Source organism: Triturus cristatus, chromosome 3_1 (assembly GCF_964204655.1).
Source record: "Triturus cristatus chromosome 3_1, aTriCri1.1, whole genome shotgun sequence".
Classification (NCBI taxonomy): Eukaryota; Metazoa; Chordata; class Amphibia; order Caudata; family Salamandridae; genus Triturus; species Triturus cristatus.
In genome coordinates this window covers 672,244,556-672,257,628 of record NC_140583.1, presented here as the reverse complement: position 1 = coordinate 672,257,628, position 13,073 = coordinate 672,244,556, and the positions used below count along the sequence as shown (strand labels likewise).

At 43.7% G+C, this 13,073-nt stretch overlaps 1 protein-coding gene across 6 annotated transcripts in view; it reads right to left on the bottom strand.

Annotated features, from left to right (window-relative positions):
- The window catches only part of OSBPL5 (oxysterol binding protein like 5), a 1,218,591-nt gene that overhangs the window by 457,864 nt on the left and 747,654 nt on the right, over positions 1-13,073 (bottom strand). For 4 of the 6 annotated variants that reach the window (XM_085644727.1, XM_085644725.1, XM_085644726.1 and 1 more), the window contains one exon: positions 10,062-10,138. In XM_085644727.1, coding sequence (XP_085500853.1) covers positions 10,062-10,138 — 77 coding nt within the window. The remainder of the gene's footprint in view (positions 1-10,061; positions 10,139-13,073) is intronic. The other 2 variants (XM_085644728.1, XM_085644729.1) reach the window with 1 other exon arrangement.

Sequence of the window (13,073 nt, the reverse complement as noted above, 5' to 3'; positions counted from 1 at the left end):
ACTATTGGCTTTCCCAGTATTCAACATAGAGAGGCATTTATGCTTTGGTTCCCCCCTGGGGCACGCTGCCTTGTCTGCTCCCTGGTAAGCTAGCAGAAGTTTGGGAGGGCATGGCTTCACATAGGGTGGTGACGGTTGGAAGGTGATGGCACACTCCGACTAGTGCTAGACTCAGATAACTGAGGAAAGAGGAGGTAGAGCGGGCTTGTCATCTATTACCTTCACTCGCATTGGCACCGCCTGACAGGAGTGGCTTGGAATAGGTCTTGTTTTCAGCCAGGCAAAAGTATCATTGGACCATCGCCTACTCTTAGGCAGGTTAATTCAGTCATAAATCCAGGGGGATGGGGCACACGGGCCTACTGTCCTGTATTGGTTAAGAATTGTTTTGGCTGGACCTGGGAGAAGCCCGGCAATAAGAGGTTTTGGCTTCATCAGGCATGGTCTTATACACGCCGAGTCCACAGGGTGCCTGGAGGGAGATGGGGTGCACCTCTCTAGTAAAGCACGGATCCTTTCCTACTGGACCTAGGGGAAGCTTTGGCTGCAGCAGGTTGTAAGGAAATAGGCTGCCTTGGTGGGGGGCCCTGGTAGTGACGGTGGCCACTCCCAAGGCTGTGGAGGAGTTACAGGGCGATCCAGAGTCTGCAGATACCAAGGGGTACTTCATGCAGCAGCACAGCGTGGTGCTAAGCCAGGATACCCAGGGATGTCTAGAGTTGTCCCCTGGAAGAACTACGGCGCCCCGTTAGTCCTACGGGCGGTGTGGGTCTGAGCAACCGGGGGCTGCCAGCATACGCTCCGCCCACCCCTTTCGGGGGGGGGGCGTGAGTAACCACGTGGACTGGTGGTCCACGGATGGGAGGGGTGGCCCCTCCCAAGATTTGGTATGCACCAATCGGCGACTGCCATGGTGTAATTTAGGCTTATCAGACGGGCATGCTGCTAGGGGTTGGCCTGCCCTGGGATCGGATCGCCCGTAAGATAACCCACCATGTTTGCATATTGGTTATGCTAATAAACCTGCAGCAATATTTCTCCACTTACAATAAGTGTCGTGTGGTTTATTTATGTATTTACTATGTGTTATGTGACAACAGTTGCCGATATTGGCACTATGCAAGGCAGCCCGGGGGGGGTTGCGCAGCAACCCCCCTAAAAGGGCGGCCGCCTTAGTGCCGCATGATGGCACTGTGGGCAGCTGGTCTAGTTCCTGGCTTGGGCCAGGGAAGACGTCCGGCAAGGGATCTTCCGGCGGAAGGGGGAGGAGGCAGGTGTATATAGGCTGTCCCCGCCCCCTCCTCGCCCTCTTGTCCCTCTCGTCTCGCCTTCCCCGCCCCTCCGCTTACCCAGCAGACGGAGGTACTAAGGAGGGGGGGTTACGCTTCTAACATGTTACTTTGTGTTGCAGGAGGAGTTACAGGGCGATCAAGAGTCTGCAGATACCAAGGGGTACTTCATGCAGCAGCACAGCGTGGTGCTAAGCCAGGATACCCAGGGATGTCTAGAGTTGTCCCCTGGAAGAACTACGGCGCCCCGTTAGTCCTACGGGCGGTTGTGGGTCTGAGCAACCGGGGGCTGCCAGCATACGCTCCGCCCACCCCTTTCGGGGGGGGGGGGGCGTGAGTAACCACGTGGACTGGTGGTCCATGGATGGGAGGGGTGGCACCTCCCAAGATTTGGTATGCACCAATCGGCGACTGCCATGGTGTAATTTAGGCTTATCAGACGGGCAGGCTGCTAGGGGTTGGCCTGCCCTGGGATCGGATCGCCCGTAAGATAACCCACCATGTTTGCATATTGGTTATGCTAATAAACCTGCAGCAATATTTCTCCACTTACAATAAGTGTTGTGTGGTTTATTTATGTATTTACTATGTGTTATGTGACAACAGTTGCCGATATTGGCACTATAAACCCTGCATGTGACCTTGTGTAATGCAACCAGTGCTCACGAAAAGCACTCGGCCTTCGGGTCGAGTTTGTGCTATATTTCAAAACTGCAGAAAAATACACTTGGTGGTAAAAACAAAGCCTTTACATAAGGAACGACAAATAGATACCCCATTTACTGCTTGATATGTAAAAAGGGAAACTAGAAAACCTGGACAAATCGCGACTTCCACGCTTATGATGTCTGTCTGGTTGTAATGGATACGTCAGCCCTAAACTTCATAGCAACCAGAGTTTTGCAAAGAAACTGGAACGCAATCATAGCCCATCACTGCAGTGTAAGTGTGCAGCAGAACATTTTCAGCCTAGATAGTTGTATTGCCTTCTCACAAGCGCAGGCAAGACTACGTGGTTTGTGGGATTTCACTGGTTCCAGTAGGTAGAAAGAGGCCGATGAAAGGACATGTCACTTTGTGTAAGAGTGGCGTGGAACAGCGGCTCAAACACATTCTTGTTATGTGCAAAATCCGGTGCCATAGCGAGCTGCCTGTTAGCAAATGGTGTGTCAGCTGTCGGCCATTTAGCAGGCAACCGGAAGCAAGCCACAGAGCTTTGAAAAAGAATGGCCACAACGGAGTGGTTCATTTGCAGACACCAGTGAGTCGCTTGCACGCGCGCATTCAAAGCGAAGACTTCATGAGTTCTTTCAGGTTCTTATTTCGGTTGAATTAACTTTACCGTATTAACATGAAAAGGGACTATACAAACCGGCACAGCATTATGCTGTTTTACAATTCTGAATGATTCAGGAGATTACAATTATTAAGATTTATTTACTGAACGTTTGTAATATAATAAAAAATGTCCAATGGAACGGTCTGTGTGACGTTTGTAAAGGTTGATTATCAAAATTATAAATATAACTTTAGAACCTGAGCAACCTGCTACTGTAGGCAAGCATATGTGCGAAGTGGGCGAGCACATGGCGCAATATATCAAAGTATTTGGGCCTTACTGTAGTTCTCTAGTGAGATCAGCAGATGAAAAAAAACATAACTTTAGCTTGGGTCACTAACTTTTATTTTTGTACAAGTCCCTTTCTTAATTTAAGCAGCGCTGTACGAACAGCACTGCTTAAAATCAGAAAGGGACTTATATAAAAAAAAATGGTAAATCATGTTAACATAATGCTTTTCCATCTGCTGCTTTTTTATTTAACATAGATATCATACATACAAGCAAACTCGGCGATACAATGTATGCTGAGTGGCAGAGTGATATAGAGTATTACTAATTTAAAAAACTCACACAAAGTCCAAATGGAAACTAGTAAGGACAAAAAGGGAAAAAAATGATTTTGGACTAAGGGTGCCTGGTGGATATGCCAATCAGTAGCAAGGTTGAAGGACTAAAGCAGATGTCAAGTATTCCTTGTCTTCTGATATCTCACCACCCGCACCGAAATATAACCTGCTGAACTAACAAGTCAGAGTTCAGACCATGGGCCAAAAACAATACAATAACAAGCATTTGCAATGCAATAGGTCTCACATTTATGCTATTGGCATTGTAAATGACAAAGCCTTTTATTTATGTTTGGGTTTTTAAAACATAAACAAAATGCATTTTTATTTACAATGCCAATAGCTTAAACTTGCATAAATGCGAAACCTATTGCATTGCAAATGCTTGTTTATTATATGAGGAGGCATCCGTGGCATATCGAGGCACCCATGAGAAAATCCTGGCCCTGGCACAATAGAGGACATTTTTACATATGGAAGCACTCATATCACATTTTGAAAATAAAATGGAGTCAACTCCTGGGCTGGTGCTGCCTGTGCAGGTAAGAGCCGTGGGCCAGGGTGGGGTGGGATGGGGGAATTTGACATACAATGACAAGGGAAACAAATAAAATAAGAAAAGCATGGTTTTCTTTTAAGTTTCCCTCGTCGTCCTATGTCGAATCCCCCCCGCCACACCGCTCTCACCTGCACGCCTGGGGAACATCAGGTTTTATTGGCTTGGCACCCCATGAAAGGATTTGGATATGTATTGAGTGCCCTTTCAGCGTCTATGGTATTTTAGCAAATTTGAGTGAAAAGTTTGCTTTAAAATACACTTTTTCACCCCATTCTTTTTACAATTTTCTTGCAAGGAAAAAAACTCTAAAAAAGATCTGGCTTACTTGCTTTGCTTGCTAACTACAATTCATGGCAAGTATATATGCCCCAGAACTTTCAAAGATCAAGTCAGCACCATAGCGACTTACAAGACAGCCTTGATGAATTTCTGGAAAGCTTCTTGTATGGCTCAGAAGGAGTTTATCTCCTCCTCAATCTCAACTGCTTCCAATAAACCTCAAGGACCTTTTAAAGCGGTTAATTCTTTTGTGTCTCCCAGGGCTTCCCACAGTGGCCTGACCCCGTCGGCTAATCAATGTGAAGGTTTTGCTAACCTCTCCCTCAACAAATTCAAATTGATTTATGATCAATTCCCTGCCCTGGCACCACTAACACAAATTCTGGAGAATATGCAGTCCTCGGGCCCTCTACTGTCCATGTTTGAATCTATCTCCCTGAAGGAATCTTTTCCATACTAGTCAACTCCAAATCCGGTTTGCCATTTTATCAATGTCCCCCTGGCCTTCTGAAATTTGCCACCCCTCTTGTGATTCTCTTGTTGCACAAGCTGATGAACTACTCCATGGAGTCAGCAGTTGTGTGGGAGAGTTGAAAGCAGGCTCTATTGCTTCATCTCATGAAGAAAGGCTAATGCGGTTCCTAAGGTGAAGAACAACTTTAGGCCCATTTTGCTTCTTTCTGCTGAAGCCAAATGAGACGGTGGTTAATCTTCAACTCCTCCAGTATCTGGATTCTAACCACCTCCTTCATGATACACAATCGAGCTTGTGTGCGGGTTATAGCAACGAATACTCTCTTGTGGAAGTGACTGAATTTATTAAAGACAATCTCGTTCAGAATGCCAAGGCTATGGCAGTATTACTGGATCTGTCTTCGGCATTCAACACTGTTACACATTCAGTCTTTCTTAACAGGCTGTGAACTGTTGGAGTCCAAGGCCAGGTGTGGGCTTGGGCTAGTTCCTAATTAGAAGTAGGGTCTCAGGTGGTTTTCATTGCCCCATTTACATCAACCTTCAAACCTCTTGACTGCGGGGTGCCCAGGGGCTCGGCCTTGAGACATAGGGCCCGATTCACAGAACTAACTTAAGACAAAATCCTAAATTTACTACCATTTTGGTATTCACAGAAGGCACTTACTCATTTTGGTATTCACAGAAGTTAGGAGTCCTAACTTTAGGACTCCTAAATGCCTTCTGTGAATACCAAAAGTCTTAAAATTAGGATTTTTCCCAGTTTAGTAGTAGTAAAGTTAGGACTCCTAACTTTAGGACTCCTAAATGCCTTCTGTGAATACCGAAAGTCGTAAAGTTAGGATTTTTCTCAGTTTAGGAGTAGTAAAGTTAGGAGTCCTAACTTTACTACTCCTAAACTGAGAAAAATCCTAATTTTAAGACTTTCGGTATTCACAGAAGGCATTTAGGAGTCCTAAAGTTAGGACTCCTAACTTCTGTGAATACCGAAATGAGTGAGTGCCTTCTGTGAATACCAAAATGGTAGTAAGTTTAGGATTTTGTCTTAAGTTAGTTCTGTGAATCGGGCCCATACACCTTTTAATGTCTATCTGACACCTCTTACCAGCCTGTTGGAGGCCTGGGGTGTATGTGTAATTTCCTACGCTGACGATACCCAGCTGATGCTGACCCTCCAGAATAATCAGGTGGAGGCTCTATATGCCTTCAAGCACTGCTGCATCACCTGCAGATCACTCAAAATGCTGCAGCACGTCTAATTCTAAAGGTGCCGAAGCTTTTCAGTTTCTGCCTCCCTTCACCAATTGCACTCACTGCCCATCAGCTGCTGCATCAAATTTAAAGCTCTAATTTGTGCATTTTGGGCACTTCATTTGAAAGGTCCTATGTATCTGAGGAGAAGACCGAAGTGTACTCTCCAAGCAGAGCCTTGCATTCCAATGCTCTGATGCTAATACAGGTTCCATGGGTGCGCAGGTCAAGAAGGGAAGGAAGATCTTTTGTTTTCTTGTCTACTAAACACTGAAACACTCTTCCTACTGTCCTACGCCTGGTCTTCTTTGAATCAATCTTTTGTAAACAGATTAATACTTTCCTCTTTGCAGACCGGCTCTAGGTTCTTTGATTCTCAAGAGTTTAGGTCTTTCTGGCTTTCTGCTGCCAGTGCTGGGATGCTTCCTTGAAAGCATCTGCTGCTTTAAAAAAAAAGTATTATAAAAAAAATATATATATATTTATTATAGTACAGGTGCTGTCTAAAACAGGTATTTTTCAGTATTATGTTGTTATAGTAATTATGCAGTTATTATGGAACATCAGCGATGTCAATTGTAATACTAGGTTCACGTTTTGTTGTTTCCTGGAGAAAATCAGGGTCAAGGGTGATATGATGTCATTTCCTGTGATGTCATCAAGGTCAAATGATATGTGATGTCACTTCTGCTACCCCAGTCATTTTGGTGAATCAACACCCATGGTTCTGCTCCTCATGTTATGACATAAGTACTCTGCTTCTGGCCTCGGGTGAGGCTGTGACTGGTTCAATAGGAAGCTCTGCTGCTATCAGTGGATATGCCAAAGGTAGCAGTGCTAGTGCATTACTGATTGCCATGGGCTTGCTGGTCATTTCGAGGATTGTGATTCAAAAGTTAGCAGCCAATGTAAGAGGTGCACAAGTTGTGAGCTATGAGTTCACAGCTGACTGCTTGCTTCCAGGAGAGCAGACGTACTCCAGGTTCTTTTACGCTCTGGAGCAGCTTTTGCTGGCACTGCTGATGGAAGTGTGATTAGTGATTGATGATGTAGTTTTCTTAATGCCATGGTCATTCTACTAGTTATTTTTCAGTGAGGGCGGTGAGTGGGTGTTCACTGATATCTGAGAGAATCAATTCCATTCTTTGCTGATTTGAATCTGCATTGCTTGGCATAAAGTAGGATGAATTCTTGAAGTTCGTAGATGATCCTTTAGCATCTTAACTGGGAAGGGGTGTTTGAGTTCATCTTGAAGTTGAATGCTTTTGGGGACAGGTAGTGACTCAGAATCCCAGAAGGCATCATAGTTTCAAGACAACTTGTTTTCACTTACAGGTTTAGTATGTGCGATATGTTACTTTTGATTATGCCAAGTTATGAATTCTTTTTTTTCTGAGTTCTCAGGCAACCAATACCTCTGTACAGTGATCTCCCACCCAGTGGGAGTGCAGGGTTTTAGAAGGGTTCTACCCCGCTAATTAAAGGACCTACCAGCTTCTCAGTGGCAAATGGGATTTTGCATATATACATTTTGCCCGTACAGGGGTAATTCAGCATTCACAAAATTGAGGTTGAGGAGGAGTTTGCAGCCATTGCAGGGGGTCCTATAAGCAAAGGTAAGTATGTGAAAGCCCATACACCTTTAACTTTGTGTTTATTCACATGCCCTTTGCAGGTAGTTTTCCACAATGGATACAATTCTGAATTTACTCTTGTTAAGAGGTGTGTTTCCTGAGTTGCAGCCAGATGAGAACCCCTCGCCTCCATACCTAATGAGGGTGTAGACTAAGGGGGAAATGTGTCCCTCTGATGGAATTTTTTTTATATGTGCAAATGCATTATCGAGTCACATTTTTATATGTGGAAAATTTCACCAGATGTAAATTCTTGATTTATAAATATTTTACTTGTGAACATTATGAGAAAAGTACAAAAGATATATATTTATAGGTGTAACCTAGGAACCTTTACTTCATGCCTGAAAAGTTCAAAATGTGCTTGAAACATAGGAGACATCCTATGGTAACAAATGACCATCTTTTCCACCACGACCTTTGAGAAGTAGGGGGCTCATTACAATGGCGGAGGGATTGCCACTGCCGGCTGGCGGTGGCGGTCCCTCTGCCATCTTCATGCCCATTTCCCCCGCTAGATCAGGATGGCGGGGGGAATCGTTCCGCAAGCGTGGCGGGCGCAAAGCCCGCCCGCCCCGCTTCCGCCAAAGGCAATCGTAACGATTGCCTGGCGGAGCGGATAAGGCTGTGGATATGGGGCGGTGCCTCGAAGGCACCACCAGCCCGATCACAATGCTGGCGTCAGCCAGCCTTTCCATGGCAGTGGTACCGCCATAAAAAGGCAGGCGGAGGCTGGCTTCGGGGGCCCGGTACAGGCCTCGTCTGTGGGGGGGTCAGTTGTGCACTGAGGGGGTACCCATGGTACCCCCTATGGTACCCCCCTCCATTTCCATGCACAAGGTGGCAGGCACCACGTGGTGCCTGCCACGTTGTGCAGGGAAATGCACAACATGGCCATTTGACATTGTGGCGGGTGCTGCGGCCAGCAGCCAGATGCCGCCGCCGCTGTGGCGGTCGCATCATTATCAGGGGTGTGCGACCGCCGCATGACACGCGGGTGGTCCCGTTACCGCTAGGATGGTGGCCGGACTCAAGTCCGCCAGCCATCCTAATGAGCCCCTAGGTTCCTAACATCTACTAGTGTTCTACTAGCTCCTCTTATTATTTAGCACTATTACTCATGCCCTTGTACCTTTGTGACTTGAATTACTAAGGTGCTCATTACGAGTGGACCAAAGTCAATAGCTTATTAGACACCTGGTGGCACAATGTTGTCTATTTATTATAGCACCCCATGCCTCAACAAGTCTTGATAGTTGAAAGTGCATTGTGCTTTCAACAAGACAATTTAAATCCTTGACAATTGAAGACATCAACCTTAAAAACACATACATATTTATCAATTTTCACTACTAATTTGGTTTGAATTCTGATATGATTTTTGTAAAGCTACACATAGTTTAAAAGTCTTTATTGCCTTTAAACAACTAACTTTAAAGGCCTGATTACAAGTCTGGCGATCCAAGGTCTGCCAGACTCACAGGGGCGCAGTAGTGGCAGTCCAGCCGCCTCCGCACCAGGGGACTGCCTGCCCCATTATGAGTTGGGCGGTTGGACCGCCCTGGGACTACCATTCCCTGGAGGTGACATGGCAGTCAGAGGCTGCAATATGTTTGACAGGACCACAGCCATCCTGCCAAGCATATTACGTGTTTCTTATCTGCCGGCTTTTGAGTCCATTCTGTGCAGGAACCTTGTTGTGCGGTCCCATTGCGGCACCTTTTTCAAAGGCACTACCGCTTTTGAAAGAGGCACTGCCACAGGACCTCCATGTGCCCGTCCGCCTGACCACTTTTAAGTCGTAATCTGGTGGTCAGGCGGCCACAAGTCTTGGCGGTGCTGGGGCGCGGCGGTGGTATACCGCCCGCTTCCACACTGCCAAAACTAGTAATAGGGCCCTATATGTGTAGATCTACTCACATATAGATCTAATCTTACACCTAAGAGTAACTCTCCACATTTATTGCTGTTCACTATTTAAGAGTGGAAATATTTCACCGAAGTGTAGTTTTAACAATATCCATCCCCTCCGCTGAGGTTGTGAAGCCCCTTTTAAATAAATTGATCAATGTAAAGCTATTCCAAGTAACCTGCCACCCATTGTTGGAAATCTCCACCACCAGACAGGGGACCTCCCTATGGTAAAGTCTAGGGAAATATAATACATTTTTATCATTTATTTTTAAAATGTCAATATGTTTTAGTGTAAAATATAAATAAATAATTTAAAATATTTAATATTAAGATGGAACTAATAAAATGTTAGATCTGCATGCTGCCAAAAGTAACATAGAAGAATGTTTGGTGGTTGAAATACCTATGTCTTTGATGAGTGTCTAAAATGAAGGAAACTTTAGAATTACTTAAGACTGACATTCTCCTTCGGAGATGACTGCGTAGATGTTGACTAGCTCTGCAGGGTTTTTTGACTGTATTATTGCTTTATATTTCACGTAAAGGCAAGTACAAACTAGAAGTCACTGAAATCCCCGGGTTCACGTTCCTGGTTATTGCCAGACAATGAGTCATTGATCCGGGTCCCAGAGCCTTTCTTGTATCCACGAGTTACAACAATGGTGATTCCTGAGGCTATTAGCAACAAATATCTGATAAAAATGCATGGGTTGATAGAAGTGTGATTCTCTTGAAGTTAGATAGTTTATACACTACCTGGCTAATGGAGATTGGTGTCAAAGGATCCTCATCTTTCGCAGTTGATATATTTTTATTTTCAGCATCTTGCCCTGCAAATCGCAAAAACAAAAAAGACACTCATTAATTAGACATCTACAAAAAACGATTCAAATTAAAAATTAACAGAGTAACAAAATAAATCTCAGTCAAAGGACTGTGCTAGTGTAGTGAGGGGTAGAGGAAGTGAAATAACACATGGTTTGACTCTAAATAGCATCACAAAGTTGACTCCTTGTCACACATTTAGCACCTCAACAGCCTCTTTTTAAGTCTTACTTGACAGCACAGCTGTCTCCAAACCTTACGTGACCAACAGAAATAGAGCACTAACGGGGGCTTTGTCTCCTCCTCCATGTTGATTGCCCTAACTACAACATTTGATTGGGGAGTAATTGTGTGCTTACACTGAAAAAGAGTGCTTGTATTACATGTCATGTCTTGCTGAAAAGCTTATGCTCAATACAACAGTCCTGAATTGGTTATGGTGACAAACCATTTGTCAGATGGCTATGGTAACAATCAATTTGTCAGATGCCAAACGTCTGATCTCTTATTATCAAATGTTATGACAAAGATGTCTTCCCCCAACTTTTTGGCTGCCTATCTCCATTTTTCTGAACTCATATTTGCTAGTTTTAGGCCTGTCATTGCAGAGCCTGTATGTGCAGTTTAAAATGCGGCTTCGACTTGGCAAGGTAACCCTCTTGCAAGGCCTAAACCTTCTCTTTTCACACATATATGTCACCCCTAAATTAGGACCTGTTTACCCACCCTATGCCAGGGTGCATTGTATTTAAAAGGCAGGTTATGTACGTTCAAGTTTTGCATGTCCTGGTAGTGAAAAACTGCCAATTTCGTTTTTCACTACTGCAAGGCCTATCTCCTCCATAGGATAACATTGGGATTACTTTATTACATCTTTTAAGTGTAATTCACAATTGTGAAAAAGTTGGCTTTTCAAGTTTGGTTTCGCTGAACTCACATTTTAATATCACACCTTTTGGTAAAGTTAGATTTTAACCCCTTACCCGCTCATGACGGAACCGTTCCGTCATGAGCCACGGTTGCCGTGTGCTCATGACGGAACGGTTCCGTCATGACACGCCCGTTGGCGGCCGCTCCGCCTACGCGGCGCTGTTTCCCCGCCTGTGCGGGGGGACAACGCAAATGGGCGGAGTCATGACGGAACCGTTCCGTCATGAGCACAGCTCAACTGTGGCTCATGACGGAGCGGCTCCGTCATGAGCACAGGCCCACCGCGCTGCCCCCCTGCCCCCCCCAGCGCTGCAGCGGAATGTCCGCAGCAGCGAAGGGGTTAAATTCCAGGTGAGCAAATGCCACTTTTAGACATTTACTTAGTTTAGCCATTTGGTGCATTTGCCTGCCTCTGTAATACATGTCTGGGGTGGATGACAGCTTGCTTCCTGCATTTCCTCTAGACAGTCACACACAAAGGAAGGGTAGATGTGCCTGAGTGGTCATCTGCATGCAGATGGGCCATCCTGAGTGGGTTGGGAGGGAGGAGCAGACACTTACACCTGAAAGGGCTGTGTTCTTTCCCCACACAAAGGATTCAATACCCCCATGTGGTGTGTCTGGTGCCAGGACAGGAAGGGAGAACCTCTGTGCAATTCAAAGTTTCCACTGAGTATACGTACTGGATCTTGGTCACTACCAAATCACTACCAAATCAGTACACTCAGAATTGGCCTGTTTATGACCGTGAAAAAGCATTTTGGTATGTATTACACCAAAACTGTGATTCAGTAACATGATACCGAATCCCAGTTTGGGTTTACAACCAAATACCTATCCAGTCCCTTCCAAATATCAAATTCAGGTCACAAAACATTAATAATATACAGACGACAAGCGGTATTCAGACAAAATATCGAAACCAAAATATCGTCATACCAAAATATCATGTCTAAAATATCGTGATATAGAAATATCATCTGCAAGAATATCACTGTCAAGGATATCAATTTTAAGGTAAGTAATATTGATTTTGAAAATACCGAAATCATTAATATTGTTTACAAAAATATAGTTATTTATAATATCATTTTTAAATTATTGTTATGTATTTTAGTATAGATCTTAAATGTATATGGAATAAATGTTTTGTATAATTATTGTTAATGTTTTTAATATAGTTATTACATTTTTAGTAGTTATTAAATTTAGTTTGATAAATGTTTGTGAGTTTTAGTACTGTAGCAGGTTGTGGGTTTTATAAGGACACAGGGTGGGAAGTAAATTAATTATAATGAATTAATAATTATTTTTTTATTAATATTAATTATTGAATTGATAAATATATTAGTTGTGTAAATAATTTGTTTACCTTAAATTTTAGGTGTGTGTTATGGGCTTTGTAGGGGTATAGGATGGGAAGTAAATTAATTGTTATTAATTATGTATTTATTTTTAATTAATATTAATTACTTAATTTATACATATTTATGCAAATTGTGCAATTATTATTTTTTAAGTTGCTTTTCAGGTGCGGGCTGTGGGTTTTGCGGTGGTACAGGATGGAAGTAAATTAATTTTAATTCATTAATATTTATTTTTCAAATTCACAATAATTATGCAATTGTTAGTTATGCTAACTAGGTTATTTTTGTTTTTAAATATTAAGCTTTAGGTGCGGGTTGTAAGGCTTTGTAGAGTTATAGGGATTGCACTGACTGGAGTGGGAATAGTAACTTTTACCACTGCAGAATCCAATACTTTCCCCACTGTTGCATAGATTGAAGAGGGGATAATTGTTTTTTCCCTTCTCAATCCAACACTTTTCTACTGTTGCACTACATGAAATGCAAATAGATAAATGTACCCCTCATGAATCCAACAATTTTCTTACTGTTGCACTGACTTGAGTGGTAATAGAAAATGCTACCCCTCCACAATTAAACATTTTCCATACTGTTGAAGTGCGTGGAGTGGGAGTAGTACATTTTACCCCTCCTGAGTCAAATA